Source organism: Myotis myotis, unplaced genomic scaffold, assembly GCF_014108235.1.
Source record: "Myotis myotis isolate mMyoMyo1 unplaced genomic scaffold, mMyoMyo1.p scaffold_m19_p_54, whole genome shotgun sequence".
Lineage (NCBI taxonomy): Eukaryota > Metazoa > Chordata > Mammalia > Chiroptera > Vespertilionidae > Myotis > Myotis myotis.
Window position 1 is genome coordinate 424,485 of NW_023416362.1, and position 27,817 is coordinate 452,301.

The following is a 27,817-nucleotide window of genomic DNA, read 5'->3' on the forward strand; positions in this document are numbered from 1 at the left end:
TGCGGGACGCGCGGCGGTGACGCGCGGCGGCGGGAGTTGCGGAGGCGCGCTCCTTTCTGCGTCTGGCCCGACCCCGCGGACCCTCCCGGGCCCCGCGCCCCCTCCGCGGGCGGCGCCTCTCCCGGCCGCCCTTCTCGGGCCCGAGGGAGCGTGCGGGGCCGGAGCGTCCACCGAGTGCCGCCCGCTCGCGTCTCCGTCGTCTTGTCACGGTTCTGCGGGGCCTCCGGGTGCGTGCTGACGGGCCCCGCTCCAGCTCCAGCTCTGCGCCTCCGGCCGCGGCTGTCCGGCCCGGGGAGCCGAGCGGGGCGGGCATGGCCAGCATCACCCAGCTGTTCGACGACCTGTGCGAGGCCCTCCTGCCCGCGGCCCCGGCTCCCCTGCGCCCGCGCGGCCTGAGCCGCCGGAGGGCCAAGCAGAGCCTCAAGCGGGCGGCCTACAACGCGCTCTTCGCGCACCTCTTCCAGGAGGAGCCCCCGAGGCCGCCGCCGGGCCGCCCGCGCCTCCCGGTGAAGAACAGGGTCCTCATGCTGTCCTTCGACCTGCGGGTGGGCGGCCTGGGGCCCGAGGCCGACCGCCTGGAGGCGCTGGTGGAGAAGCTGGAAGCCGCCCCGCGCTGTCCGCTGGGGGAGGTGGGGTCGGCCCTGGACCTGCTGGTCCAGCTGGCGGGCACCGGGCCCCCGCAGGTCCTGCCCCGCCGGCGGGACCTCTTCCTGAACAACAAGCACGTGGGGAGGAACGTCCCCTACGGCGGCTACGACTGCTACGACCTGAGCGCGTTCGAGATGGACGTGCAGGCTCTGATCCGCCGGGAGGAGTACCTGTGTCAGGACACGATCCAGAAGGCGCTTCAGGTGATGGAGGCCACGCCGGGCACCGGCCTGCCCACGGCCCGGCTCTTCTCCTACGGCGACCCCGGCGGGGACAGGTTCGAGAGAGACACCCGCGTCTCGCTGTTCGGAGCCCTGGTGCACAGTCGCACCTACGACATGGACGTCCGGCTGGACTTGCCCCCCGTGCCGGACAGCGCAGACCTCTCTGGACTGGCCATCAAGGTGAGTGCCGCCCTCCTGCCTGCGGCGTCCGGGGCCTTTGGAAAGGCCTCCCTGACCGCCCTTCGGTCACGCGAAGGGAGTCCAGGCCACTTGGGGGCTGAGCTGTGGGAGGCCGGGCTGCTGCTGCTGCTGCCCACCCCTGGGCCAGGACGCCGCTGCCGGCCGCAGGCCCAAGCAGGCACGACAGGGCGTGCTGTTCAGGCGTTACTCTGCCCTCAGAGGTGCCGCTTAAAGTGCAAGAAGACGTTCAGTGCCTCGGTCACATAAGCCACGTTTCAAGGGCTCCATAGCCACATGTGGCAGACAGTGTGTGCTCGTACTGTACCTGCAGTTTCATGTGCCTTTCCCACCTGTGCCTGGGCTTTGGCATACATCACTGGGCTGTGTGTTTTGTGGTTTACGAGGGTCCCCGAAGGAAGAGACGCACTTCGTTGCTCACTCGTTCCCGTGCTACGAGACCTGTACTAGCAGGTCATTTGCAAACACGCACGACGCTGAACACTGGTTCGCATACGTCTTTCCGTCTCTGGTCTGATCTTATGCTGGTTCCCCCAAACTGGAACTTCCAGGGCGGATGTGTTTCACTGTGAGTTACATCGAGGCTGACATGTTGTGTGAAATTGGAAATTGAGAACCTTAGTAAGTTAATTTCTTAAGTTATGTAGTGGGGGCGGAAGCGCTGTGTAGTGCATACGAGCTCACGAGGAGCAGCAAACATTGTCAGGTCTTTCCTGTGTGAGTGAATGTGTGAGGTCCTGGGATTCCCATCACGGGGGAACTTGGACCCAGAGGCACAGGTGGTGCTTTCTCCTTCGACCTGGTCTCCAGGTGCCTCAGAGTGTGGATCCGTCCGAAGATGAAGGGTTCCAGTCAGCATCCAACTTGACTCCCGACTCCCAGTCTGAGCATGGCATGACCCCGGAGATCGACCCCTGGGACGCGGTGCTCACCTACGAGGCCAGCAAGCGGAGGTGCTGGGAGCAAGTCGGCTGGTACGTGCGCCTTGGCCTGCCCCCTCCGGCACGCGAGTGTGCTTTACCCAGGGAGCCCGGGTGGCTACTGGCAGAAGCCGCTGTGGCAGGACTGGGGACCGGGGAGTCTCAGTCAGCCTGGTGCACAAAATCACCTTTGTTCTGGGAGTTGAGAGACACGCTGGGGGCGGGGCAAGGACTTGCAGCTTCACGGAGGCTCCCACGGTGCTGGCCGCTCTGCAGGCCCCGCTTCCCAGCTGGAGCAGAGCTGCCTGCACCGAGCTCACGTCTTTACCACAGGGTTCCAGTCTGAGGTGTGCGGGTGCGGTCAGGGCTGGGGTGCTGACGAGGGCGCTTTCTTCTTGCCCACGTCGAGAAGGAGGGGAGCGCTGCTCTTGGGCTGGTCACTGTGGTGGCGGCAGTGTTTCCTTGGTCACCACTCAGCCGGGCCCAGGGGCCTCTGAATCTGCTTGTGCTTGTGTCTCGAAACCTCCCGGAGTGGGGACGGAGGCCCTTCCCGCAGCTTCACTTGCTGAATCATTAGAACCTGTTTCCATTTAAACCCCAGCCCCCTGGTCGGTTCCTGCCGTGGCTGTTGAGGAAGCTGTGTCCCCACCAGAAGCAGAGCTCGCTGTCCCCGCACGGCTCCTAGGCTGTCAGCTCTGCCCCTGCCCCGGGCCTCTGGCAGACCCACCAGTCTCCCTGAGGGTTGGTCTGCAGGTGCCGCCCCTTCTGGGGAAGCCGGTTCCTCCTGCCGGGCTGAGTCCTCCGTGGGGGTGAGGAGGATTTAGGTTCTTGCTTGGCTTTTCTCCCTTGGCTCTGAGTCGGGGGCGGGGGGCACAGTGGAGTGGGGATGAGCCTGCAGGAGTGGGGCAGGAGCCGTGTGCTCCCCCTGCCCTCGGAGTCGCAAGTTGGAATGTCCAGCAGCTTGGAGCCCGTGGATACTTTTTGAGTTGCTAGACCTAAACCCAAGGCTCTTTGGGGAAGAGGAGAAAAGAGCTGGTCAGGTGTTACAAGTGAGAAGAAAAGTTTCAGAAAGGCCTGTATTCCTGGCCTCTGTTTACTAAGAAATTACCTTTTCCAGTGGTTTTAAAAGATAGTTTTTTCATACTTTCCAGGAGAGGTTGTTGGTTTTCAAAGGAATATTTTTCAATGTACCGTGTCTGTGGCTGATTTTAATGATGTGACTGTGCTGGGTGAGGCAAAGCCCTTGGTGGTGCCCTGTGCCCAGTGCCCAGAGCCACACTCTCAAGACCCAGTGTGTCTGCTTTGTGCTGGCCCGGCCGGCGTGGCTCAGTGGTTGAGCGTCGGCCTATGAACCAGGAGGTCACAGTTTGATTCCCAGTCAAGGCACGTGCCCCGGTTGCGGGCTAGATCCCAGCAGACGGCGTGCAGGAGGCAGCTGATCCATGATTCCCTCTCATCATTGATGTTTCTATCTCCCTCTCCCTCTCCCTTCCTCTCTGACATAAAAAAAAAAAAAAAAAAAATCATGAGGCCGCTCTGTCCACCCTTTGTGTAATATGCACATAACTTAAACTTGCCCACTGACCGTTTTTAAGTGTACAGCTCAGTGGCATTAAATACATTCACGTTATTGTGCAGTCACCACCACCATCATCTCGAGAACTTTCCATCTTCCAAATTGAAACTCTGTCCCCATGACACACTCACTCCCATCCCTCCCCCAACCCCTGGCACCACCATCCTACCTTCTGAGCTGCCACCCCGGGGCCTCCTGTACGGGATCTGCAGGATGTGTCCTTCCTTGTCTGGCTTATCTCACTGAGTGTAGCTTCATCGGGGCCTGTGGTCGCAGGTCCGAACGCCCTTCCTTTGCAGGCTGAATACTCCCCCGTGTGTTTTAGTCCACGCACCAGTCGGTGGACAGACACTCGGGCTGCTTCCACCTTTGGGCTGTTGCGCACGTGCTGCTGTGCACACGGGCGTGTAAGCCTTGTGCTTGTTTTTAAGATCAAGCTACGGTGTGAGTGTCGGTCGTCCTGAGGACCATCGTGTGGGCCCAGTGGGTGCTGGGGTGGGACTCTGTGTGGATTGTCTGGACCCAGCGCAGCGGAGCCGAGCCCACAGAGCTGAGGGGGAGGCTGGTGGCTGGTCGGACACACACCCGCTCTGTGTTTCTCTGTGTTTCTGAGACATTGTGTCGTATTGAGTCACTTTCTCCTGCCTTTTGTTCGTGTAGTTGAGGTGCCCGTGGCTCTGTCTCCACAGCCCCCCTGGCCACAGAGAAGAGCCCTACCTCACAGAGGCGGGAAGGGACGCCTTCGACAGCTTCTGCAGGCTGTGCCGAGGGGAGCTGCAGGTGCTGGGCCGCCTCCCGCAGGCCGCGCCGCCCGCGCTGGTGCAGGAGTGCGAGCTGGTGAAGGATGTGCTGAACGTCTTGATTGGGGTCACGTCTGCCACGTTTCCCCTCTGCCAGGTAAGGGGCACTCGGTCACTGCGCCAGCACAGGGCCGGTGGCTGTCGCTGCCCGAGCACTCCACAGGGCAGGAGGAGGCGGGTGTGGGGAGCGGATGGCCTCAGCCCCAGCGCCAGGCCGGTGGGCCTGCAGCCGCTCTGCGGCAACGGCAGGGATGCATTCTCATTTCAGTCCTAAAAACTGCTCATTTATGAACGTCCTTTACAGACGGAACAAGAGTAAGATGTTCGTTGCCCTCATTCATTCTGACTGCGCGTCACAGCGATTGATTTCCGTGTGCACTGTCCTTGCATTCCTGAGATGAACCCCTTCATCGTGGCGCATCGTCTTTTTAAAAATATTTTTACTGATTTCAGAGAGGAAGGAAGAGGGAGAGAGAGAGAAACATCAGTGATGCCCTAGCCGGTTTGGCTCAGTGGATAAAGTGTTGAGCTACGGACTGAAGAGTCCCAGGTTCGATTCCGGTCAAGGGCACATGCTGGGGTTGTGGGCTTGATTCCCAGTTGGGGGCGTGCAGGAGGCAGCTGGTTAATGATTCTCTCATCATTGATGTTTCTCTCTCTCTCCCTCCCTCTTCCTTCTTCTCTGAAATCAATTAAAAAAGAAAGAAAGAAAGAAACGTCAGTGATGAGAGAGAATCATTGACTGGCTGCCTCCTGCACACCCCCTACTGGGGATCGGGCCCGCAGCCAGGGCATGTGCCCTTGGTCGGAATCGAACCCAGGATCCTTCAGTCTTCAGGCTGATGCTCTACCCACTGAGAAAACCAGCCAGGACAAGCATCGTCTTTTTAATGTGCTGCAGGATTCGGTGCCTTAGTACTTGAATGAGGACTTTGCATCTATGTTCACAGGGATTTGGCCTGTACTTTCTTTCCTGGTGATATGTTTATCTGACTTTGATTTGGGACAGTCCTGGCCCCTTAGCATTAGGGACTCTTCCCTCCTCTTCAGTTTTTGGAAGAGTTTGAGAACAGTCACATAAGTTCTTTAATTATTTGTTAGAAGCCATCTGGTCCTGGGGCTTTATTGTTTGGGGAGGTATTTTGTAGCTTTTCTTTAAATTATAGCAAAATACACCCAACATTTATCTTAATGTGTTGGGAGGTGTGCTGGTCTGGCCTGTGGATAGTGAGGTTGCTGGGGATGCCTGCGGCACCCACCGGCCTGTACTGCCGTGTGGCAGCCCCCCCCACCCCCCCACGCACCTGGCCGGGCTGTGGCTGGACGGCCCTGTCGTTCCTTGGATTTCAGGACACACCTCGGCAAGAAACTGCCGGGGACCTTCGAAGAACAACGTTGACTCTTTGCTGGTCTCGGGGCGGGGGGGGGCTCACACAGCAAGGGTCTTGGGGGAGAGAGGAGGAGGAAGGGGATTGGGGGCTCTGCCTCCATTGGGGTCGAGGGTAGGGGTGCCTCAGGTTTTGTGGGTTCACTCTTTATTGGTGAATTTAAAACATAAGGGTGGGAATTAGGGTGCAGGAAGGGAGAGCTGGGGTCGCTCAGGTGGACCGTTATCTAGGTCCCCAGGGTTCCTAAAAGGAACTTTGCCGATGGGGCTGCCTGGTCTCGTGTTTTGCTGGCAGCCTCGCTGTGCAGCTGGCATGTGCGCTCAGGGCTCAGGACGGGACTTCCCGCACAGGTGTCCCGTCAGAGGGCAAGTTAGAGTTTCCTTTTTTTCTTGAGGCAGTTTTGCAAGTTGTATATTTCCGGGAATTTGCCCATTTCATCCAGGTTATCTAATTTGTTGGCTAAGAGTTGTCGATGGTGTTTTCTTTATTTCTGTAGAATCAGTGGTATGTCCCACTGTCCTTGCTGATTCTAGCACTTTGCCTCTTCTCTCCTTTAAGTCATCTTTTTCTTAGTCCTGCTAATGGTTTGTTGACTTTGTTGACCTTTTCGAAGAAACAACTTTTGTTTTCATGGTTCTTTTTACTGTTTCCAGTCCATTTTCTTTCCCGCTGCTCTCACCTTATTTCCTTCCTTCTGCTTTGGGTTCAGTCCGCTGCTTTTTCCAGTTGCTTGCGGTGTGCAGTGCAGTTATGATGAGACGTGTTCTTGACGCAGGCGCTTGGGCTGTACGTGTCCTCGACGCGCATCGCTGCGCCCCTCGCGGTGCTGCCAGCGCCCCTCAGGCTGTCTCCCTTCTCTGGCTGCAGACAGTGAGGGGGGAGCGTGCTGGGCAGAAGCTCTGCATTGTCCATGATTCCTCTGACCTGACCCAGGAGTTGGGGTCGGCTCCGACGGCCTCTTCTGAAGCTTGTGCTCCGAGAAGGCTGCTCGCTTGCTCTTTCCGTGTGGTGTGAAGGGCGCCCTGTCTCCGCACCTCCCGCAGGTGGCCTGACATTTAAACGTGTGCTCTTCAGTGTGGCCAGGGAGTGTGCACCACTGGGTGGAGTATGCCTGGTGGCCACCTGCTTTTTGCCTTGGAACTTCCTGCTTGTGTGTCTTGCGCTCTCTGGGCAGAGCCGTGGTTGGGTGCATGGGGGGAGGGGTCTTGGACATCTGGCCTCAGTGACCCCTTCTTTGCCCTTTCCAGCCGACTCAGGCCTTCATGGTGAAGTGGGGCATCCACGTGTCGGGAACGTCCCCCGAGAGCATCAGCAGCCTCCTCTCGGAGGTGGCCGAGTGCGGGACCCACTACGCACGCCTGAGCCACTTCTCTCTGCAGCCCGTGCTGGACGCCTCCTGCAGCAAGGGCCTCGTGTTCCAGGTGGGCCTGGCCTCCTGTGAGGCGTGCAGCCTCCCCGGCCGTGTGCACAGGAGCTGGGAGAGGGCCTCAGGGCTGCCCCACCACGGAGCCCTGTCTCCTGTCACGCCTGGAACCTGACGGTCACTCTTCAAGAACAGGGGTTTCACCAGCGTCACTTTACTGGGAGCCTGGGATAGTGGGAGGCGGGTGTGGCCCACATTTGGGGGCCTGGGCAGTACCAGGCGGGGTGGTTGGGCCCAGGCTGCTGTTCCCCACCGGGTCCCTGGTGCATCTTATGCGATCAACACAGTGGATTTCCCTTATTTGGCGAGTTGAGTTCCAGGAGCTGGGGCTGGACCAGGTCTCCCTGAAAGCCTTCCAGCTGCCCCTGCGCTGGGTACAGCCCCCAGGACAGCAGTGCAGCTCCAAGGGAGGGATAGGCATCCAGCGGAGTGGGGCATTCTGGGAGCACTGACAGAAGTGCCAGGAGGAGGGCAGAGGAGGAGGGCACCAGGCCCAGTGGGGCTGGGCTGCGAGTTCCCTCATGGTTTGGTACTGCAGGGGGTAGTCGGGGTGGCAGGATGCAGTTCAGGTGTAGTTGGGCCCATGGAGAAGGGGTAGGGGTGGGGGGCAGAAGGAAGCTGCCCCAGGCAGACTGCCCCGCCATCTGGGACATGAGGGCAGGCCCGCCGTCTCCTCGCTGGTGGGGATGGACACTGGTTCTGGTGGGTCCTGCAAAGACGTGAGCTGAGCTGGGGCCATGCTGCTCAGCACGCACAGTGCCCATGTGTCCCTGAGACGCTCTCAGCGTCAGCCTGTGTGCAGTGCCTGCCCCTTTCCAGGACCCCCAGGCTCACTTCCCAGTTTCCTGGTGTGGCTGGTCCCGGCTGCAGGGACAGGATTTGCAGAGGGCTCGGTCCTAGCTTCCCGCTGGGCTGGGGTGCCTGGGTGGGACCCACAGGTGCCCATTGGGAAATGGAGCCCAGGGTGAGGGGGTGGCAGCAGAGCCCTTTCCCAGCACCAGTGACCCTTCCAGCCCCGAGCGCGGCTGTGTCTGTGTGCCCAGCCGCCCCCTCAGTCCTCTTGTCCAGCAGGCCTTCACCAGCGGCCTGAGGAGGTACCTGCAGTATTACCGGGCGTGTGTCCTCTCCACCCCGCCCACTCTGAGCCTCCTCACCATCGGCTTTCTCTTCAAGAAGCTGGGCCGGCAGCTCAGGTGAGCACAGCACAGCGGACAAGCGTGGGGGGCTGGGTGTGGCCTGGAGAACAGCCCTCCTGGTAGGTGTCTGGACAGTCCTTGCCCAGCCGAGTTCCTCAGGTGCTGGGCCTGGGTGTGTGATGCTGGCTTGACAGGGCCCTGGTGCTGGGAAAAGGCGCGGCTCCCATGGTGGGAGCTCCCGCCTGAAGGGCACTCAGGAACCAGTTAGCCAGCCCAGATGAGCGTCTGTCCGGCAGGTGCCAGCTGGAGAAGAGGGGGTGCAGGGCTGGGGGCCTGGGGAGGTGAGCTCAGTGGAGAGGAGGCCTTCCAGGCCGAGGGGAGGAGGGCGGAGGCCCCGAGGGCTGGAGACGGGCCAGTCAGGGAGGTGGGCGGGGATACTGTGCTGCACAGGGACTGCCAGGGTGGAGAGGGCGAGGGGCCTGGGCGAGGGGTCTGGGCGGGGCTTAGCATCATCTAGGCCAGAGCAGGCGGCCACCTGGTGAGGTGGTGGGAGTACAGGAGGGGCTCAGGGCAGAGCCCAGGTGCGGGAAAGGTCAGCACTCAGTGACGGGAGCCCTGGCTGAGCGGGAGGAGGGGAGGTGCATGGGGTGCCCGTGGAGGGGCCCACAGGCGCTGAGGTCTGAGATCCTTGAGGGGCAGCTGGTGTTAAAGCCAGAGGGTGAAGGTGGGCGGGAAGGGCTGGGCACATTCTGCTCACCTGCCTTCCCCCAGCCTGGGCTCTGAGCACCTGCTTTCACCTGGCCTGTCTAGGTACCTGGCTGAGCTCTGTGGTGTGGGCACCTGCGGAGGAGAGTCCCGGGCTCCTTTCCCCACTGTGAGTCGCGCGGGATCCAGGAAAGAGGGCGAGGCTGGGTGTGATTGCCGGGCTGCAGGTCCCCTTGCCGTGCGAATGCGTCAAGCCCCACCCTTGGCTGTCTCCAGGGCGTGAAGCTGCTCTCCTACCTCTACCAGGAGGCCCTGGACAACTGCAGCAACGAGCACTACCCGGTGCTGCTCTCCCTGCTCAAGACCAGCTGTGAGCCCTACACTCGGTGGGCGTGGGGCCCGGGGCGGGGCGCGGGGTGGGGTGGGGCGAGGCGCGGGGCGGGGAGGGACGGGGCGGGGAGGGGCCACACTCAGTCTCCGCAGATTCTTGAGTTGAATTCCCTTGTCCCACACTTGCTGAGTGCAGGGATGTTAGATGGGGAGGGGGCGGCATAGTCAGGGCTTGGACTGGGCTCCCTGGGCACACCCCTCCACCCCATGGCTGCCCCGCCCACCTCACTACTGGCCCGCCCACCCTGGCAGGTTCATCTATGATTGGGTGTACAGTGGGGTCTTCAGAGACGTTTATGGCGAGTTCATGATCCAGGTGAACCAGGACTACCTGGGCTTCAGAGGTAGGTGGTGGCTGGCTGCTGGGCTGGGCCTCCATGCCGCCCGGGGGGTCAGGGCGGTCCTGGATGCAGGCCAGCCGTGTGTCCCGTCCCACTCAGATAAGTCCTACTGGACCCACGGCTACGTGCTCATCTCCAAGGAGGCGGGGGACTGTGTGCCCGCCTTCCTGAAGCACATCGCTCACGACGTGTACGTCTGCGGGAAGACCATCAACCTGCTGAAGCTCTGCTGCCCTCAGGTGAGTGAGGAGGCCCCCATGCTCGCCACTCATGCTCTCCTCGCCCTGCCTCTCGTCCCTCTGGCCTCTCAGAGCTGAGGTCCAGACCTGTCCCCCGTGACAGGCCATCTGTCCTTATCTCTGGGTCAGCACGTTGGAGCTGGGACCGTGGTGACTTCTCCCTCAGGGTCCCCTGAGTTCCATGAGGGGCTCCTGCCTCCGGGCCCGTGTTCACAGATGGGAGGGAAAGCAAAGGCCTTTCTGAGGCCGAGGGGCAGGGCCCCCCCCCCCCCCCCGTCCTCGTGGGAGACGGCCCCTCGGGTGGGGAGGGGCTGCAGCTGCAGGAGGGTGGACAGGCTGGTGCAGGGAGCTGTGTCTGGGGCAGAGGCTTGGACAGAGGCCTGTGCCAACGTCCATGTGGCCAAGGCCCAGGGCGGCGGTGGGTGTGGGTGGACGAGCAGCCTATTGGAGGAATGCTGCCCGATGTCTGAGCAGTGGCAGGTGCTGGCCGGGTGGGCCTGGGGCTTCCAGGGACCAGAACTGTGTGGAGGCTGACCAGGCGCCAGTGTGGGGCCAGATGTGACCTCGGAGCCGCGGGGGATGCCATCCCCTTGGTTAAGGAGTGAACTGCCCATGTGGGTGACAAGCAGGGAAGCAGAGCTGGGTGTGCGCATGCGTCAGCTGGGCTCCCGGTGTGTCCCCTCTGTTGCAGCATTATCTCTGCTGGTCCGATGTCCCCGTGCCCCGGATCTCGGTGATTTTCTCCCTTGAGGAGCTGAAGGAGATTGAGAAGGACTGTGCAATCTACGTGGGGCGGATGGAGAGGGTGGCACGCCACAGCTCCATCAGCAAGGAGGAGAAGGTTTGAGGACCATCGCCCTGGGGGCTTCCCTCACACCCTCCTCCGCTCCAAGGGGTGCTGAGTGTGGGATGTGCACGTGGTGCTGCCCTTCGCGTTCTCTGTCCTGGGGGTGTGTCTGGGCAGGGGCTCTGTCCTCTCTTCTCCGGGAGCTGGGCCTCCATCCCTGAAGGACGTCACTCCGAGCTCCTTGGTCCCTTCCAGGGCACACACTCAGGCCTGGGGTCTCAGCCTCAGATCCCGTGCAAGACCCTGCCAGCTGCCCCGACAGGAGCCAGTCTTGTCACTGTTCAGGACGGTGGGGGGCGGGGTGCACTAGCCCTCACAGCTGGGGCTCTGTCCCTGGGGGAGTCCACCTGGGGCCTGAGCAGCCCGTTGCAGGTCCTCCAGCCCAGGGGAGGGGCAGAGAGGGGAGCTGTGGTCACCGCTGGTCTTTTCCAGGAATTACGAACGGAGATTGCTAAGCAAGAGTTAATCGTCCAGGCCCGAGAAGCGGCCTCCAGGGTCCTGAGTGCGCTGAGCGGTGCGTGTGGCTCGGGTCCCCCTCTGGGATGCTGGCGGCTGCCTGTGGGGGCTCCTCAGGACAGTGCTGTCTCCATGCAGATCGGCAGATGTCTGAGCGGATGGCCTTGGACGCCCGGAAGCGAGAGCAGTTTCAGAGGCTGAAAGAGCAGTTCGTGAAGGACCAGGAGGTGGGTGGGCTGCGGGTGCTGGGGGCGGGGGGCTTGCAGGGCCGGGATCAGCCGTTGAGGCTGCAGGTGCTGGGGGCGGGGGGCTTGCAGGGCCGGGGTCAGCCGTTGAGGCTGCGGGTGCTGGGGGCGGGGGGCTTGTAGGGCCGGGGTCAGCCGTTGAGGCTGCGGGTGCTGGGGCGGGGCTTGCAGGGCGGGGGGCTTGCAGGGCCGGGGTCAGCCGTTGAGGCTGCACGCGGGGTGTTACGCAGCGACGCCGGGCGGCCCGGCAGGAGGAGCTGGACGATGACTTCAGCTACGCCCGGGAACTCCGCGACAGGGCACGGAGGCTGCAGGCCCTGGAGGAGCAGCTGGAGAGGAAGGCGAGGTAGGGTGGCTGCGGGGGTGGCACTCGGCTGACCCTCCTTGGTGAGGGCACGGCAGGCCCTGTGACTGGTTTGATCTTGGTGATGGTCGGTTTACTTTTTATTTGGAAAACTTCCAAGTAGTTGTCTTGACTCCGAGCACCCACTTGGCCTCAGTGCTCCCGGAGGTGGACATGGGCACATTCGTGTGTCCTCAGCCTCAGAACGTCTGCTGGGTGGTGTGTGTGGGTTGGCGTCCAGGCAGATCGTGCTGGCTTGACCCTGCCTCTCGTCTGTTTAACTTCAAGCCTGTTAGCCTGACAGAGTTGGGCATTTGTCCAGCACAGCATCCGACAGTCGGTCTCTTACTGTGTCAGACTTGTCCCACCCTCAGGGTCTGAGTCCCCCAAAGCCCAGGGGAAGAACTGGGAGCAGAGTGGCCTCTCAAGGGGTTCTTTGTGGGAGGGGCTGTCCCTTCCTGCTCATGGCCTTGGTGGCCCGACCTCAGATAGTTTGTAGAGCTGAGCCCTGGAGCCAGTGATGTACGCACACGTCTGTGTGTGTGTGCGCGCGCGTGCATGTGGGTAGAAGTTACTCTCCTTCCTTCTGTGCAGCTGAGGAAGGGAAGTTGCCCCCAGAGGGCCCTTTGCCTCAGACAGTGCAGAGGCGCATTCTGGTGTTCGTTCAGCATGGGCAGAACAGCCAGCTGGTGAGGCCCCTGCAGGAGCTGTGGGGGTGCAGAGGGACCAGCTGGGGGCAGGGGAAGGTGCCAGGTGTGCAGACCACCTGCCCGGGCCTCTGTCAGGAGAACCCCCCCAAGGGGAGCAGCTGGACAGTGTGGGGTGAGTGGTGACAAGTCCTCTCTGCATGTGGCTTCAGGCAGGCGCTGGTTGACCATTATAGCAAGTTGTCTGCAGAGGCAGCTCGTCGAGAGCAGAAGGCGCTGTGGAAAGTCCAGAGGCACAGGCTGGCGAGCGCACGGGCTCGCTTTCTCTTAGAAGATCAGGAGCACATCCAGGTGTGTCATGGGCCACTCTGCCCTGGGCTCTAGGGGCTCCAGGACCCCCTGAAACTTCATGCAGACCTGCGTGCCCTTCTGGGGAAGGGATGGTAACTCCCTTCCCTTGCTCGGAGACGCGGCTGGGAAGGGGCTGTGAGGGCGGTCTGTAGGCGAGCTGCACAGCCCTGTGGTCTCAGTGCTGAGGCTCCGGGCCAGGTGGCTCGGGGCGGGGGTCAGGTCTGCTCCACCTGCACAGCTGCCCCCTCACGCCCTGGAATTGACTTTCAGGCCATGCTGAGAGACACATCTGAGGGGAGGCCCCCAGAGCCGCCGGCGGTGCTCCCGAGTGCATGCTCCCAGGTGAGGGGCAGGGCACTTCCAGGGCATGTCACGTGGGCTGTGAGCTGGGGGCCCAGGCCTGTGCTGCCCAGGGGACACAGAGGGTGCCTGTCCTGTGTCCCCACAGTCCCCAGAACGGAATTTGGGGATAGAGCTAGATAACCAGGGGACCAACGATGCTCTTGTGTTTCAGGCCTCGTCTCTGGGCCCTGGGCACCCCGATGGAGGTGGCAGCTGTGATCCTGGGTGTGCAGAGCAGCACGTGGCTGCCTGGGATGGCCCAAGCCGGCCAAGGGAGCTGACGCCACAGCCCCTTGAGCCTCCAGCACTGGGGGCCTGCAGCGGCTCAGAGCTGGGAGCAGGCCTGCAGCCAGGACAGGCCGAGGGTCCAGGGCTGTTCTCTGCAGGCCTCAGTATCCAAGATTTCCTGCCCACAGGCCAGGGTGCTGAGCAGCCTGGGGACGCTGGGGTGGCTCCTGTCTTGGAGGAGGCCCTGCAGACCATCGGCTCAGATCTGCGCGCCTCTGCTTCGTCAGCCACAGTGGGCACGGGCTGCTCGGGGCCACAGGAGTACGATTTCAGAACTGTCCTGAGGCCAGCTCTGGTCACTTCGGCCCCAGGGTCCCTCCAGACTATGGGAGGCAGCTTAGGCTGCGAGGGGCTGCAGCTGTGGGGGGACACTCACGAGTTTAGGCTTGACACCTGTGTCCCGGATGGGCAGGTGGCTCTGCCACACCCATGCCCACCCAGGAATAACCTCCCCGAGGAGGGGAGTAGCCAGGCCATGGGGCAGCCTCTTGGGCATGTGTCTGAGGGTGGTATTCTCACAGGGGGCTATGCTTCTGGAATGGCCCCCTCCCGGCCACGGTGGAATGTCCACGGACACGTGTCTGATGCCAGCATCAAGGTGGGGGAGAACGTGTGGGACGTAGCATCCTCACGGCCACGGTGGAACGTCCACGGACACGTGTCTGATGCCAGCATCAAGGTGGGGGAGAACGTGTGGGACGTAGCATCCTCACGGCCACGGTGGAACGTCCACGGACACGTGTCTGATGCCAGCATCAAGGTGGGGGAGAACATGTGGGACGTAGCATCCTCAAGGCCACGGTGGAACGTCCACGGACACGTGTCTGATGCCAGCATCAAGGTGGGGGAGAATGTGTGGGATGTGGTGCCCTCTCGGCCACGGTGGAACGTCCACGGGCATGTGTCTCAGTCCCAGGTGATGCTGGGGGCGCCCCCAAGGGAAACCCAGCCTGATACGCCCAGGCCCCTTCAGAGCCCCTCTGACCACGTGTCCCAGCCTGGCCTCAGCCTGGGAGCACAGAGCCCTACCTGGGAACATGACTCACAGCTGCTGGCAGAACCGGCCTCAGTCGGCGCCTGCACTCAGGTGGCTGGCTCTGGGGAAGAAGGTGGCCTCCAGGCCTTGCCAGGTGCCGAGGCTGGACCCAGTGATGTGGGAGATGGCACCCCTGAGCCAGGTCAGTGGGTCTGCAGAGCTGTCCTGTCGCTGGTGGTGTCTGGGTCCAGGACGGGGAGGAGGAAGGGCGAGGAGTCTGCTGTCCTGGGACTTGGGAGGTGCTGCCCCATAGCAGGCACTGGCCCCTGACTCCCCCTCCCGGCCCATTTGTGCCACTCAGGCCCAGGGAGGAGTGGGGACACCGAGGACGGCTCTTCACGTCAGCCTTCCAGCCCACAGGTCAGGGCAGAGGAGGGGGGGCTCGGGGTTGGGGGGCCACGCCTCGCCTGTCCTCTTTGGGACAAAGGGAAGTGGCATGGTCGTGACGCTGGGTTGTCTTAGGAACGTGCAGCCTCCCTGAGCAGCCCGGGCCTGGAAGAAGGGGCGGAGGAGGGGGCAGTGGCCAGGTGCCAGGGCAGGGAGCAGGCCTACCTGGCAGGCCTGGTGGAGCAGTACCGCCTGGAGCAGTACCCGGACAGCTACGAGGCCATGTGTGAGTGGGCGCATTGCGGGAGGGCGAGGGGGCGGCACCTGGAGGCCCCTGGGGTGACATCAGCTGTGCTGTCCCTGCAGCAGAGCCTAACGTCGCGCGCCTGCTGCACCACGGGCTTCCTCGGGCCTTCTCCCTCCCCGAGGACACCCGGGGCCCGCTGGGCGCGGAGGAGACCGCGGATGAGACCGCGGTGCAGCTGAGCGAGCTGCTGCCGCTGCCTGTGCTCATGGAGCACTCGGTCACTGCCCCGCTGGCCGCCCAGTGAGTGCCCCGCCCACCCCTTCCCCGCCCCCCCTCCTGGCCCCGCCTCCGCTTCCCCGCCACCTGCCTGACCCACCCCTCCCCAGCGTGTCCCTGGTGAACAAGGCGGCGGTGGACTACTTCTTCGTGGAACTGCGGCTCGAGGCGCACTTCGAGGCTCTGCGGCACTTCCTGCTGATGGAGGACGGCGAGTTCGCGCAGTCCCTGAGCGACCTGCTCTTCGAGAAGGTGAGCCCGCGTGGTGGGGCCGGGGCGGCGGCGGGACGGCCTCGGGACCTGCCTCCTCTCCTGCAGCTGGGCGCCGGGCAGACGCCCGGGGAGCTCCTCAACCCGCTGGTGCTCAACGCGGTGCTGCGCAAGGCGCTGCAGTACAGCCTGCATGGGGACTCCCCACTCGCCGCCAACCTCTCCTTCGCCCTCAAGTTCCTGCCGGAGGCCTTCGTCCCCAACGCTCCCGATGTGCTGAGCTGCCTGGAGCTCAGGTACAAGGTCAGCAGCGCTGGAAGGGTGGCTGGGCTGGGCCGGGCCGGGCCTCCAGGTGTGCTGAGTCCGCCCCCCGCAGGTTGACTGGCCCCTCAACATCGTCATCACCGAGAGCTGCCTGAGCAGGTACAGCGGCATCTTCTCCTTCCTGCTGCAGCTGAAGCTCATGATGTGGACGCTCAAGGACGTGTGTTTTCACCTCAAGCGCACAGGTGAGGCCTGCCCACGCCCACGCCCCTGCCCCTCAGCTTCCCGTGTTGGCCATGCAGCAGCTGCTCATCCCTCTGCGCAGCTCTGGTGAGCCCTGCCGCCGGCTCCGTGCAGTTCCGCCAGCTGCAGCTGTTCAAACACGAGATGCAGCACTTCGTGAAGGTCATCCAGGGCTACATCGCCAACCAGATCCTGCACGTCACCTGGTGTGAGTTCCGGGCCCGGCTGGCCACGGTGGGCGACCTCGAGGAGATCCAGCGCGCCCATGCCGAGTACCTGCACAAGGCTGTCTTTAGGTGAGGCGGGCAGAGGGGAGGCGTGGCGCCAGGGTTGCCCTGAGGCCGGGTCACCCACCGGCGGCATCGCCCTTGCCCCCCAGGGGCCTGCTGACGGAGAAGGCGGCTCCCGTCATGAACATCATCCACAGCGTCTTCAGCTTGGTCCTCAAGTTCCGCAGCCAGCTCATCTCCCAGCCCTGGGGCCCAGCCGGTGGCCCCCACGGCGCCGAGCACCCCAACTTTGCCCTCATGCAGCAATCCTACAACACCTTCAAGTACTACTCCCACTTCCTTTTCAAAGGTGAGCTATCCCCCCCTCCCCCGCCACTGGCAGGTGGGCTGCCAGCAGGCATCGGGGCAGGAGGGCAGGCAGGGCCCAACCCGCCCCCTTCTCTCCCCCCATAGTGGTGACCAAGCTGGTGAACCGAGGCTACCAGCCCCACCTGGAGGACTTCCTGCTGCGCATCAACTTCAACAGCTACTACCAGGACGCCTGAGCTGCTGCCTGGTGCAGGCGTGTGAAGGTGCCCCAGGCGGGCCCAGGTCGGCTGGGGTAGAACCACACAGATGGGCCTTGGGAGCTGCTGGTTTATTAGGGGTGGCTCCCAGAAGCAGGAGCCGGCAGCGCCGGTCCTCCCAGGCTGCCATGGGGGTTGTGGCTGCTGTGTCCTCCTGGGTCCGGTCCCTCTGCTGAGCTGTCCTTGCGTGAAGCAGCATTTTATGGGGAGCGTGCTGCTGGTGGGAGGGGGCTGGGCTGCTGAGTCGGTGTCAGACAGAGACGGGTCAGGTCCTGACTGGACGTCCCTGCCCTCATGGAGAGACGGGGTGTGGGGCTGCTCGCTGGCTGGGCACCGCCTCATGGACTCAGTGTCACTTGGGGCCTTGGGGGCCTCCCGGCCTCCAAGGCGGTTATGAGGATCACGTCACACACAGCTCCGCTGCCCAGAGCGGGGGCTTGCTGCTGTAGGAGAGGCGCCTCTCTGCTGTGCTGCCGGCCCCCTCAGGCTCAGCGGCCTCCAGGACCTCAGCGGCCTCCCCCTCCCTGTGGTACGGGGCCTCCAGCAGCTTCAGCACCCGCCGCACCTGGAGAGGAGCAAGGGGAGGTTATTGGGGACCCCTCCCTCCCTGGCCCAGCCCCTGCTGCGGGACCCAGGGAAGAGGAGGGACTGGCGGGTCCTTGCCTCCGAGAAGTCTCCATTCTCGGCAGCCTCGATGGCATTCTGCGCGATGTAGTTCCGCAGGACATACTTGGGGTTGTTGGCGTGCATGACACGCATGCGCTCAGCCTGCCAGGCGTCCTCGTCAGCGGCGCCCTCCCTGTCCTGCTCCAGCCTGGTCCTAGAACCACAAGCCCCTTGGCAGCAGCTGCAGCTCCCCACCCCCTCCATCGGGTTCCCAGAGATGGTTCCACGGCTCAGCACTCTGCCGACCTGCACGGGAGGCTGGACTCACCTGAACTCCTGCAGCCAGTCAGCCCAGCGGCCCCTGTTCCTGCTCAGCAGCTCGGCTGGGCTCAGCTGCTCCAGCCGCGCCTGCTGCTCCACGCGCTCCAGCTCCTTTGTGACGTTGGCCCGGGTGCCGATGAGCGCGAAGAGCTGCGGGTTTGACTGCGCCAGCATCAGCATCATGGAGAGCTGCCTGGGGTGGGGAGCGGCTCTGAGTGTGTCCAGGAGGCTGCAGCGCCCCACCTGGCTGTGGACCATAGCCTGGGACTGCTGCACACCTTGACGACTGTCCCAGAGGAGGGATGGCCTCACCTGCCCTGCTGCACCCCCTACAGCCTGGCTGAGGGGAGCCCAGGCCCCATGGGTGAGGTAGATACGGGCACCTGCCAGCTGGCCACCCTTGTTCAGCAGCCCCTCCCTGTGACGGGCACAGCTGCACCAAGGAGATGCTACAGACCGACTCAGGCGGACCCTGGGGTGGGCAGGGCACTGACTTCTGGGAGAAGTTCATTGCAGTCAGAGACAGGTCCTGCCAGCCAGTCCACCCTGGGTCCCGAGGCCCCGCGCTGCTGCATTAAATTCCTCTCTGATCAGCCTGCAGGCTTGTTTATTAAAATGCACAACCACGCCTCCCGTGTCTTGCCCTGAGTGTGGGTTGCACCCCAGGGACATGTGTGCTCTTTCCCAATGGGAGATGGTGCAGAAAGTAGGGCCCAGTGGAAACCTGAGGGCCACCGAGAGCAGAGCCCACCAGCCCAGGCCCTGGGCCTCCCCACCCAGTGTCAGCATCACTGTCCTTTCCTCTGACCACCACTCGTTCCTGGGAAGGGAGCAGCTGCCCGGGCCCCAGGTGTCCAGCCAACTATGTTAGCACCCAGATGTGCAGCCCTCACACGCTCTGTTCTAAATGTCTCTCCTTCTCTGGAAACAAATTCCAAGGAAGCGGGACCTGAGCACCCACCGGGGGTCCATCTGGGGCCGAAAGGCAAGCCGCAGCTCCTCCAGGGAGGCGCACTGCTCCGTCAGCGCAGTCAGGAACTCGGCCAGGCCCGGAGCCTCGGGCCCCACTGGGAAGGAGCTCAGCAGGTAGAAGGTGTTTGTGAAGTCGGCACCTGGAACATGCAGCTGTTCAGGTACAGGGAGGCGGAGGCCAGGCTCTGCTGCCCTCCTGCAGTATTACCTACGACAGACTGACCCACACCCTCCTACGGTGGGAGCCGCACTGCGTTGTCAGGCCCAGCTGTTCCTCAGCCACTACTTGACCTGACAAGTCCTCAAGGTCCCCAGCCCCAGTTTCTTCACCTGTAAAATGGGTACAATAGTGAAGGCACTGGGGTCGGCCCCTGGCCTCAGGAGCTGCAGTGTCCCCACGCCCCCAACACATGCCCAGCAGAGGGCTCAGCAGAACAGATGCCATCAGTCCTCGGACTGACCTGTCAGAACACAGTCATCGTAACTCCTAAGAAAACCTCCAGCCCTAGCCGGTTTGGCTCAGTGGATAGAGCGTTGGCTTGCAAACTGAAAGGTCCTGGGTTCGATTCTGATCAAGGGCACATGCTTGGGTTGTGGGCTCGATCCCCAGTGGGGGACTTGCAGGAGGCAGCTGATTCATGACTCTTTCATCATGGATGTTTCTATCTCCCTCTCCCTTCCTCTCTGAAATCAATAAAAAATAAAAATAAAAAACCTCCAAAACCACAAAGGAAACAAGGGAATGAATTCAGTGTGTTATCAAAGAATCAACAAAACACAAGCAGCAACGGAGAAAATGAGGGCAAATGGTGTCAGACAACAAATAGCCAATTGGCAGAAGTGCTACTTTCTCAGGAATCACAAAGTAAATGAGTTAAACTCCAATCAACAAGCAGGGATTAGCAGGATGGCGTAAAAACAGATCCAACTACACCACCATCTCTGAGATTCACTTTGGAATGAAGTTGAGAGTGAAAGGTTGGGAAATGTGTCCTGTGCAGATAACCTGTGACCCTGACGTCAGACGCAATGGGGTTTGGGAGGAGCTGTATGATGTGCTCGGGCGTGGACATGCCCCTCACACAGGGCCACACGCACACCGAGTGGGAGCTCCTGATGTGCAAGGTGAACGTCCGCCGAACTGAAGGGAGAACCAACAGTCATGTCCACGTCCAGCAATGGGTGTGGTGTCCAGATGGACGTTCAAGGACCCAGACCCCACACGCCAGTAAACACATTGGACCACAACACTGCCCGTGGGGGCCACACGCTCCCCAACAGACCACGGTGGGCCACCAGACAAGTTCTAGTACAGTGAGAAGGGCTGCTGGTATCTCCGCCAGCCACAGTGGAATGAAGCCACAAATCACAAACAGGAGGAAAATGGAAACTTCACAAATAATGTTGAAATCAGCATAACCCAAGGGCCCAACAAAGAAATCACAAGGGCAATGACAAAATACGCAGAAAGACACAGGAGCACACCATGGATGCCAACTTTAAAAGATCTCCCATCACAAAAACAGCTTGTAACTGTGTGTTCTCTAGAGTCACCGTGATCATGCTGCGTATACACACGTATCAAATGGTGGTGTGCACCTGAGTGAACATGGCATGTGTCAATCACATCAATTAAAGACCTCAAATCAATCACCTGATATCATACCTAACAAACTAGAAAAAGAACAAAGCAAGATCAGTGGGCAGAAGGGAAGGAACTAAAGATTACAGCAGAGAGAAATGAAACAGAAAAACTGAAAAGATCAACAAATCGATAAGCTTAACTACACTGACAAAGAGAAGATGCAAATAACTGAAATCAGAACCCGAAGACTAAGAGATTACAGTGAGTAATTACATGCCAGTAAATGAGATGACTATGGTGAAACTGGGCAAGTTCCTAGAAACACAAATCACAACTGACTCAAGAAGAAACAAAACCTATAGTTCTGTAACTCGTAAGGAGACATACCGAATTCCTGATCTAACACTTCCCGAAAAAGAAAAGCCCCGGACCTGACCCTTCACTGGTGAGTTCTGTCAACCACCACTCTAGCCGGTGTGGCTCAGTGGACAGAGCCAGCCTGCGGACTGAAGGGTCTTGGGTTTGCTTCCGGTCAGGGCACATGCCCAGGTTGTGGCTCGATCCCCAGTAGGGGGCGTGCAGGAGGCAGCCGATCAATGATTCTCATCATTGACGTTGCTCTCCCTCTCCCTTCCTCTCTGAAATCAATAAAAAATATATTTAAAGAATTATCACCAATCCTTCTCAAACTCTTCTGAAAAACAGGGAACTCTTCCTGATTTACTCTGTGAGGCTGGCACTGCCCTGACACCAAAGCCACAGATACTGCAAGGAAAGAAAGCGACAGGACAATGTGCCAGGACACCAGCGAAGTCCATCTATTCGAAGGGCCAGGCACCGTGAGCAGCAGGGTGTGTCCCAGGAGCGCATGGGGCTGCGACCTCCATCCCAGTGTGAGGTCAGGGGGCTGGTCTTTGGGAGGCAGTCGGGTCATGAGGGTGGGGCCTCCCAGGGGGACTCGTGTCCTTGTGAGAAGAGACACAAAGCTCCACCCTCCCTGCTCTGCCCATGAAGACCCAGAGTGGAGGCAGCACCTGTGAGTGAGCAGCGGCCTCACCAATAAGCCCCCACGCTGGCACCGCCATCTTGGCCTCCAGCCTCCAGAACGGAGACACATGGCTATGGGCTGAGGCCCGTTGGTGGCCATTTGTTCTAGTTCACACAGACTGAGGGTATGAATGAAGGCGCACAGCCACGTGGTCGTCTCAACTGACACAAAATGGTAGAAGCACCCAAACTGGAAACAGGCATGAGGACACAGTCCCGCCTGCTCTGTGGTGGTGGACAGGACGCTTCCCCTCCCTCCAGCCGGAGCTCTGGGCCAGTCCACACGACGGGCCCCCTGCTGAGTGCAGGACCGAGTGTGGGACTGGGCTGTTTTCACAGCAGCGCAAGGGCCAGCCAGCCCGCGGCATGGGCGGGTGGTGCTGAGCACAGCGGGCCGTCCGCACAGCGCAGCGGCCTCCGCCTCGGTCAGCATGGGGCCTGCAGGACCCGGTGCTCGCGATGTCAGCCAGACACACAGGGCTGTGGGATTCCACTTCTGTGAGGCCCGCAGGGTCATGGTCACGGGGACAGCGAGCAGGACGGGGGTGCCCGCGGGTCACGTGGAGTCAGTGTTCACGGGACAGTTTCACTGGGGAAGATGGACAGTTCTGGACACGGATGGTGGGGCTGGCTGCACCATAGTGGAATGTACCCAACGCCCCTAGGGTGCACACCGGGGAACAGTGAAAGGTTAGCTTCGCCTCACGTATATTTCACCGCAGAGCGCTTACCGAGCCCACGGCGGCGTGTGCACCTGCCCCACTCACCGGTCAGGTGCATGGTCTCCAGGAGCTTGGCCACCAGCGCCGCGTCCTCCTCCCGCTCAGCCTGCACGAGGCCCAGCTTCCTGCGCATCTTGCTCAGGTAGTGCCTGTGGAACTCGGCGTCATACTCCTCGGCCAGGATGGCCTTGCCCTGCTCGAGGGGCAGCTCGGGCACCAGGGCCTCGGCCAGCTTCTGCAGGTTCCACTTGCACACCTCAGGCTGCTTGCTGAACGAGTAGCGCCCGGCAGTGTCCGAGGCATTGCAGACATGGTCGGGGTCGTACCTGCCACGGGGAGAAGGTGCTGCCCATGTGGCTGCTGCTCCCCCGCCATCCCCCAGGAGTCCTGGCCCTACGGGCTTAGCTCAAGGACCCTGCAGAGTCCCCGACTTTCTCCTGCCACCGGCCCTGACGGGTCCACCTCCAGAGCAGGGAAGCAGAGTCCTGCCTGCCTCCTGGCCTTGCCCTTCAGTCATTTCAGGGCATGCCAGGGGGGAGCACCCTTTGAAAGTGCTTTTTCTCAGCTCGAAACCCTCCAGGGGACTCCATTGCTGGGAACACCGACCAGCTTGGCCCGCAGGCCCCTCCCCTGCCCAGTGACTGGGCGCTGTGGGGTGTGCCCACCTGTCCAGGAAGCCAAAGGGCCCGTAGTCGATGGTGAGCCCCACAATGCTCATGTTGTCCGTGTTGAGCACGCCGTGGCAGAAGCCGACACACTGCCACTCAGCCACCATCCGGGCCGTGCGACGTGTCACCTGGGGCAGGACGGGCCTGGTTGCTCCCTCCAGCCCCCTTCCCGCCCTTCTTCCCCTCCCAGGGGCGAGCTGTGCTCCTCCGAGGGGCCCTGGCACAGACCCTGTCATCTCGACCAGCACTCGGCCATGGGAGAACCTGAGGAGACTTCGGGAGGGCCCTGGCCCCCACACACACCATCTACTTCTATTGACTCACTGGTTTGGACTTTTACCAGAAAAATCAGGAAGCCTGACATCCCTATGACTCAGGCCCAACGGGAAGACCACGTGGAAACAAGGAAGTTACCACATCGTCAGGCAAAACCCTCCCGGGTCCAGGCACCTGTGCTGGGCCCGCCGTGCCCACGGGCTGCCCAGGAGGGAGGCTCAAATGGTCTGTGCAGCCGCCAGCCCTGCTGCTCATGCCCCAGGTCCACTGCTCGGCACCCCACGCCGTCTCGAGGACATGCTGGCCACGGGGAGAGCAGAGGCCCCACAAGACATCCCAGCGCCCTGTGTCCAGACCCTGGCCGGCAGGTGCCACCCTCCCCTGAGGCTGACTCCAAGCACTGACTGGGCAGCACAACGGATGCTCAGAGATGGCCCATGGCAGGTGTGAGCTGAGGGAGGGAGACGGTGCCACAGCAGTAGACTCGCGTGACCAGCGCAGGACGGGCCCCCAACACCTGCTTGGCCGGTGCCCACTTCTGGGGGAAAGAGGGCTGACCCAGGGCAGGCAGGCCTGGCACCTCTAGGACCCACCTCACGGAAGAAGGCAGCGTTCCTCTGCACGGAGTCGCTGGCGTGCGTGGCCTGGATTTCAGGGTAGAAAGTGCTGACCACATAGTCCAGCATCTGTACACGGATGTCGTTCCTCCCCACGCTGGGGCCCGCACGGCCCGTGTGCTCATCCTCAGCCTTAAAGATCTCAAAGGACCCGAACCTGCAGGGAGGCCCGGGTTTCCACAGGTTAACCATGACCCGTCCCCTGGGGAAAAGGAGAGAGAGGCCTGGCCCCGGACGGCCGCCGACAGCGGACACCTGGGTCCGAACCACCAACCAGTGGTACGAGCACAACAGGCTCGCTCTGGCCACACTCACAGCTCACACAGCCCGCGTGACGGGAGGCCCAGGGACGCCCCCAGCTCAACCAGGACAAGGCCCCGTGCACGTCCACCCACACCCAGGACGTGTGGTCACTGACATCTGCCGTGGGTGCTCAGGCCTGTGTCCCCTGGGCCGTGAAGGATGCCCGGAGACGTGTGGTTGTCCTGACAGATGACTGCCAGCAGCAGGCCGGCCCTACAGCCGAGTGATGGCTCACAATGCCCGTGGTGCCACCGAGGGGTCTCCCAGGGTGAGGCCAACCGTCCTGGCTCCTGCTATCCCCGGAGGACAAGAGGGCCCTCTGGGGACTGGCCTGGTGACTGCTGAGCCATCGTGGGTGCCCGGACATACACATACAGGGCTGGCTCGGCCCCACAGCCACCTCCTGACACACTGGGTTTGATGCCAGGCAGCACAGTGACATCTGGACGGACAAACAGGCTCCTATCAGAGATGGAGCCAGAGAGGAGTCCGCTGAGTGAGCGCGTGTGAGGGGCGCGGGCGTGGCAGGCCGGGAACAGCCCTTATTCATCATGACGCTGCACGTGGCCACTTTCTTGGAGGATTTCAGGCAGCTCCTGTCAGACTCTGAGGGAGTAGCCGGCTCTGTCGTGGCCTTTCCCAGACACCTGCTTGGACAGTCCCTCCTCCGCCTGGCCCTGCACCCTCTCGGATGCTGGGGCACCTGTGGACTCGCCGCCACGGCCTCTGCCATCCCATCCCTTCTGGCGGCAACAAGTGTCGGACAAGGAATCTGGGAGGGCACGACTGTCCACACCCAGGACGGGGCTCCTGACCCTGAAAACGCCCGGTACCTTCTGCCTGTGGGTCAAAGGCCTCCTTCACGGACAGCCAGCTTCCGCTGTCCTAGGGCACAGACTCCCAGTGTATCCGAGGGGCACAGGCGTGTGTCCTAGGCCCGTAACCGAGCGCACGCACAGCCCACGGGAGCCGGTACCTGAGGAAGGTGGAGGCTATTCGCAACACGACCGCGCACGGCTCGTGCTTGGGGTTGCCGTCGTAGAACACGTCGCGCACGACCGTGGACTCTGACGTGACACAGGCGCCCGCCCGCGTGGTGGGGACCCCCAGGTGGAACATGGCCTCGCTGCACAGGAACTCCCGGACGCTGGACCGCAGGACCTTGCGGCCGTCAGCCTGTCTGGAATCAAACACAGAGGTCACTGCGGTGCTGGCGGGGGCTCAGTGCAGACGCCGGGGCCAGGAACAGAGCCTGCCAACAGCCACTTAAAGACAACCCACAGCCACTCTGACATCATCACAAAATATCGTGACAAGCCCCCGTGTTGTCCCAGGTCTGGAGCCAGAGTGAGCGCTTGGCCTGGAGCTGGAGGTGAAGGGCAGCGAAGGCCCATGGACGCCCCACACGGGACCCAGCCTGCTGTCACGTCTCTCACACACACACACACACTCACACAAAACTGCAATTCTACGTTATTCGTTTTACAAAAACAATACACACACAACAGTGCTCTTTGTAGTGGGGCATGACCTCGATTCCATGTATGCTTTTGACCTTTCTTTACACTTAGCCTCTCTTATTGTTAATAGACTTTTTCCAGAACAGGTTTAGGTTCACAGCAAAACGGAGTGGAAGGTGCAGAGATTCTCATGCAGCCCCTGCAGCCCCACAGGCACCGCCTCCCCAGCAACACCCCCCCCAGATGGGGCATTTGTGCCGACGGGTGAACCTGTACCGACACAGGGGCCGCATCCCCCGGCCCAGGGTTTACATCAGCGGCCTCTGTTCTCTGGGTTTGGACAAATGTACAATGACATGTACCCACCATTGGTGTCTCAGGGTAGTTTCACTGCCCTCAAATCCTATGGCCCACCTACTCATCCCTCCCCCATCCCCTGATCGTTCTATTGCAGTGGTTCTCAACCTTCTGGCCCTTTAAATACAGTTCCTCATGTTGTGACCCAACCATAAAATTATTTTCGTTGCTACTTCGTAACTGTCATGTTGCTACTGTTATGAATTGTCATGTAAATATCTGATCTGCAGGATGGTCTTAGGCGACCCCTGTGAAAGGGCCGTTCGACCGCCAAAGGGGTCACGACCCACAGGTTGAGAACTGCTGCTCTATGGTCTCCAGTTTTGCCTTTTCCAGAGCATGAGAGTTGGAATCTGACAGAGTAGCCCTTTCAGACTGGCTGCCTGCACTTGGTCACATGCACTGGTTTCTCCGTGTCTTTCGTGGCCTCATAGCTCATTTCTTTTTCGTGCTGAATAATTCGCCACTGTCTATGGACCACAGTTTCTCTCTCCATCACCTGCGGAAGGACCCCTTGGTTCCTTCCAAGTTTTGGCAATTCTCAACCAAGCTGCCATAAGCGTGGGCATGTAGGCTTCTTCTTTATTTCAAGTCCCAGCTGTTCACTGCTGGTACATAGTAACTGACTTTTGTGTAGCAACTTTGTATCTTGTAACCTCGCTATATTGCTTAGGAGCTCGTTTTTTGGTCAGTTCTTGGAGACGCTGTGGGAAGGCGCCCTGCTGGGTCAGGCTGCCCAGATGGGACACACCCCCGCCCGCCCGGGGCAGGGCTGGCCTGCGGGGCTTGGAGGCCTGTGCCGGGGACTGTTCCCTGGAAGGCAGATCCGAGGCCTCTGTCCCTCTGGCGGGCACAGAGGCGGCTGGCGGACAGGCGGTGCGCAGCGCGGTGCGGGGCGCAGGCCCCGCTGGCATTTGGAGAAGCCTGTCTGTGCGCGCGCCTGCCAGGTCACCCAGGCTCCCTGCGCGCAAAGTCCTCGGACGGTTTGCGAGACCAGAAAACGGGCAGCTGCCAGGGCTGCAGGCTCAAAGGCCAGAGGGGACGGGCACTGGGCGAGCAGCCGGACAGGAGGCCGGGCCCAGCGCCTCGTCCCGGCCTCAGGACCTCCCCACGGGCTGTTCCTTCAAGACGCTGCTACCCACGGGTCCGCCGTCCCGGGTGACATCTCACCCCAACCCGGGGAAAGCCCGTGGGCCTGGGCCCGCCCCCCGAGGCCACCTGCGGGGGCGCCCACCTGGAGAAGGGCGTGGGGCCGGCGCCCTTGAGCTGCAGCTCCCAGCGCTCGCCGGCCGCCGAGCACACCTCGCCCAGGTACATGGCGGCGCCGTCGCCCAGCTGCCCGGCGAAGTGGCCGAATTGGTGGCCGCAGTAGCAGTGCGCGGCGGGCTCGGCGCCCGGCAGCAGCGCGTTGCCGCTGAAGAAGAGGGCGGCCTCGGCCTCGCGGGCCTCGCGGGCGGCGGCGTCGGCGGGCGGCGCGCCCAGGCCCAGCAGCGCCAGCGCGGGCTCCGACAGCGCCACGAGGCGCGGCTGCCGCAGGGGCGCGGGCCGCACGCGGCTGAAGCAGGCCCCGGGCACCAGCCGCGGTGCGGGCGCGGCGCCCTCGGGGTCCGGCGGCAGCGTCTCCACGGGCAGCGCGCGCAGGGCTCGGTTGTCGAAGTGCAGTCCCGCCAGCCAGTGGGGCGCCGGCTCCATGGCGGCGCCCGAGGTGGAGCAGGGCGCGGGCAGCGGGCGGCCCCCGAAGAGCGGCAACAGGGCGCGGGCGACCGGGAGCGAGGTCCCGAGCACGGCTTTGAGCGAGGCCATAAGTGGCGCCGCTGCGGCGGAAACCCCTCCGCCCCGACAGGAAGCCCCGCCCCGGACGCCTAGCTGCCCAATCTCCGGAGAGGCGGTGTCCGCCGCTGCGCCTGCGCGAGCCGCGCCCGCTAGAGCTTGATTCTGATTAGTCACCTCGTCCGTCGCTGCGCCTCTGCGGTTGGA

The 27,817-nt window shown here is 62.0% G+C and overlaps 3 protein-coding genes across 11 annotated transcripts; 1 reads left to right on the forward strand and 2 right to left on the reverse strand.

Moving 5' to 3' along the window:
* Nucleotides 1–2: 2 nt before the first annotated feature.
* On the forward strand, nucleotides 3–18,462 carry TUBGCP6 (tubulin gamma complex associated protein 6). Of its 9 annotated transcripts, none has more exons than XM_036311256.1 (25): nucleotides 6–1,052; nucleotides 1,881–2,044; nucleotides 4,256–4,463; nucleotides 7,002–7,175; nucleotides 8,246–8,370; nucleotides 9,124–9,187; nucleotides 9,295–9,404; nucleotides 9,661–9,752; nucleotides 9,849–9,988; nucleotides 10,680–10,829; nucleotides 11,268–11,349; nucleotides 11,430–11,518; nucleotides 11,767–11,882; nucleotides 12,739–12,877; nucleotides 13,148–13,219; nucleotides 13,392–14,685; nucleotides 14,845–14,903; nucleotides 15,006–15,156; nucleotides 15,237–15,417; nucleotides 15,504–15,645; nucleotides 15,712–15,906; nucleotides 15,980–16,112; nucleotides 16,193–16,406; nucleotides 16,490–16,689; nucleotides 16,794–18,462. In XM_036311256.1, the coding sequence occupies exons 1-25, from the start codon at nucleotides 312–314 to the stop codon at nucleotides 16,883–16,885; spliced, it is 5,127 nt and encodes a 1,708-aa protein (XP_036167149.1). In that variant the 5' UTR covers nucleotides 6–311; the 3' UTR covers nucleotides 16,886–18,462. The 9 variants fall into 9 exon arrangements, 6 of the variants coding, with proteins under 6 accessions (XP_036167150.1, XP_036167147.1, XP_036167148.1 ...); XM_036311259.1 differs by having other exon boundaries at nucleotides 8,249–8,370; XM_036311254.1 differs by having other exon boundaries at nucleotides 5–1,052; nucleotides 15,504–15,906.
* Nucleotides 16,962–27,687, reverse strand: SELENOO (selenoprotein O). The gene is made up of 9 exons (XM_036311260.1): nucleotides 27,075–27,687; nucleotides 25,000–25,203; nucleotides 23,697–23,877; nucleotides 22,825–22,955; nucleotides 22,205–22,485; nucleotides 18,795–18,945; nucleotides 17,841–18,026; nucleotides 17,570–17,726; nucleotides 16,962–17,471 (listed from the first exon to the last, which is right to left on the reverse strand). The coding sequence occupies exons 1-9, from the start codon at nucleotides 27,641–27,643 to the stop codon at nucleotides 17,298–17,300; spliced, it is 2,034 nt and encodes a 677-aa protein (XP_036167153.1). The 5' UTR covers nucleotides 27,644–27,687; the 3' UTR covers nucleotides 16,962–17,297.
* Nucleotides 18,945–22,196, reverse strand: LOC118657371. The gene is made up of 2 exons (XM_036311262.1): nucleotides 19,267–22,196; nucleotides 18,945–19,135 (listed from the first exon to the last, which is right to left on the reverse strand). The coding sequence occupies exon 1, from the start codon at nucleotides 21,952–21,954 to the stop codon at nucleotides 20,923–20,925; it is 1,032 nt and encodes a 343-aa protein (XP_036167155.1). The 5' UTR covers nucleotides 21,955–22,196; the 3' UTR covers nucleotides 18,945–19,135; nucleotides 19,267–20,922.
* Nucleotides 27,688–27,817: the final 130 nt, after the last annotated feature.

Coding starts and splice junctions, on each gene's coding strand:
- TUBGCP6 (XM_036311254.1), top strand. CDS start 312: ATGGCCAGCATCACCCAGCTGTTCGACGACCTGTGCGAGGCCCTCCTG. Junction 7,176..8,245: donor GCAAGGGCCTCGTGTTCCAG/GTGGGCCTGGCC, acceptor CCTCTTGTCCAG/CAGGCCTTCACCAGCGGCCT. Junction 11,883..12,738: donor CAGCTGGAGAGGAAGGCGAG/GTAGGGTGGCTG, acceptor ATGTGGCTTCAG/GCAGGCGCTGGTTGACCATT.
- LOC118657371 (XM_036311262.1), bottom strand. CDS start 21,954: ATGACCCTGCGGGCCTCACAGAAGTGGAATCCCACAGCCCTGTGTGTC.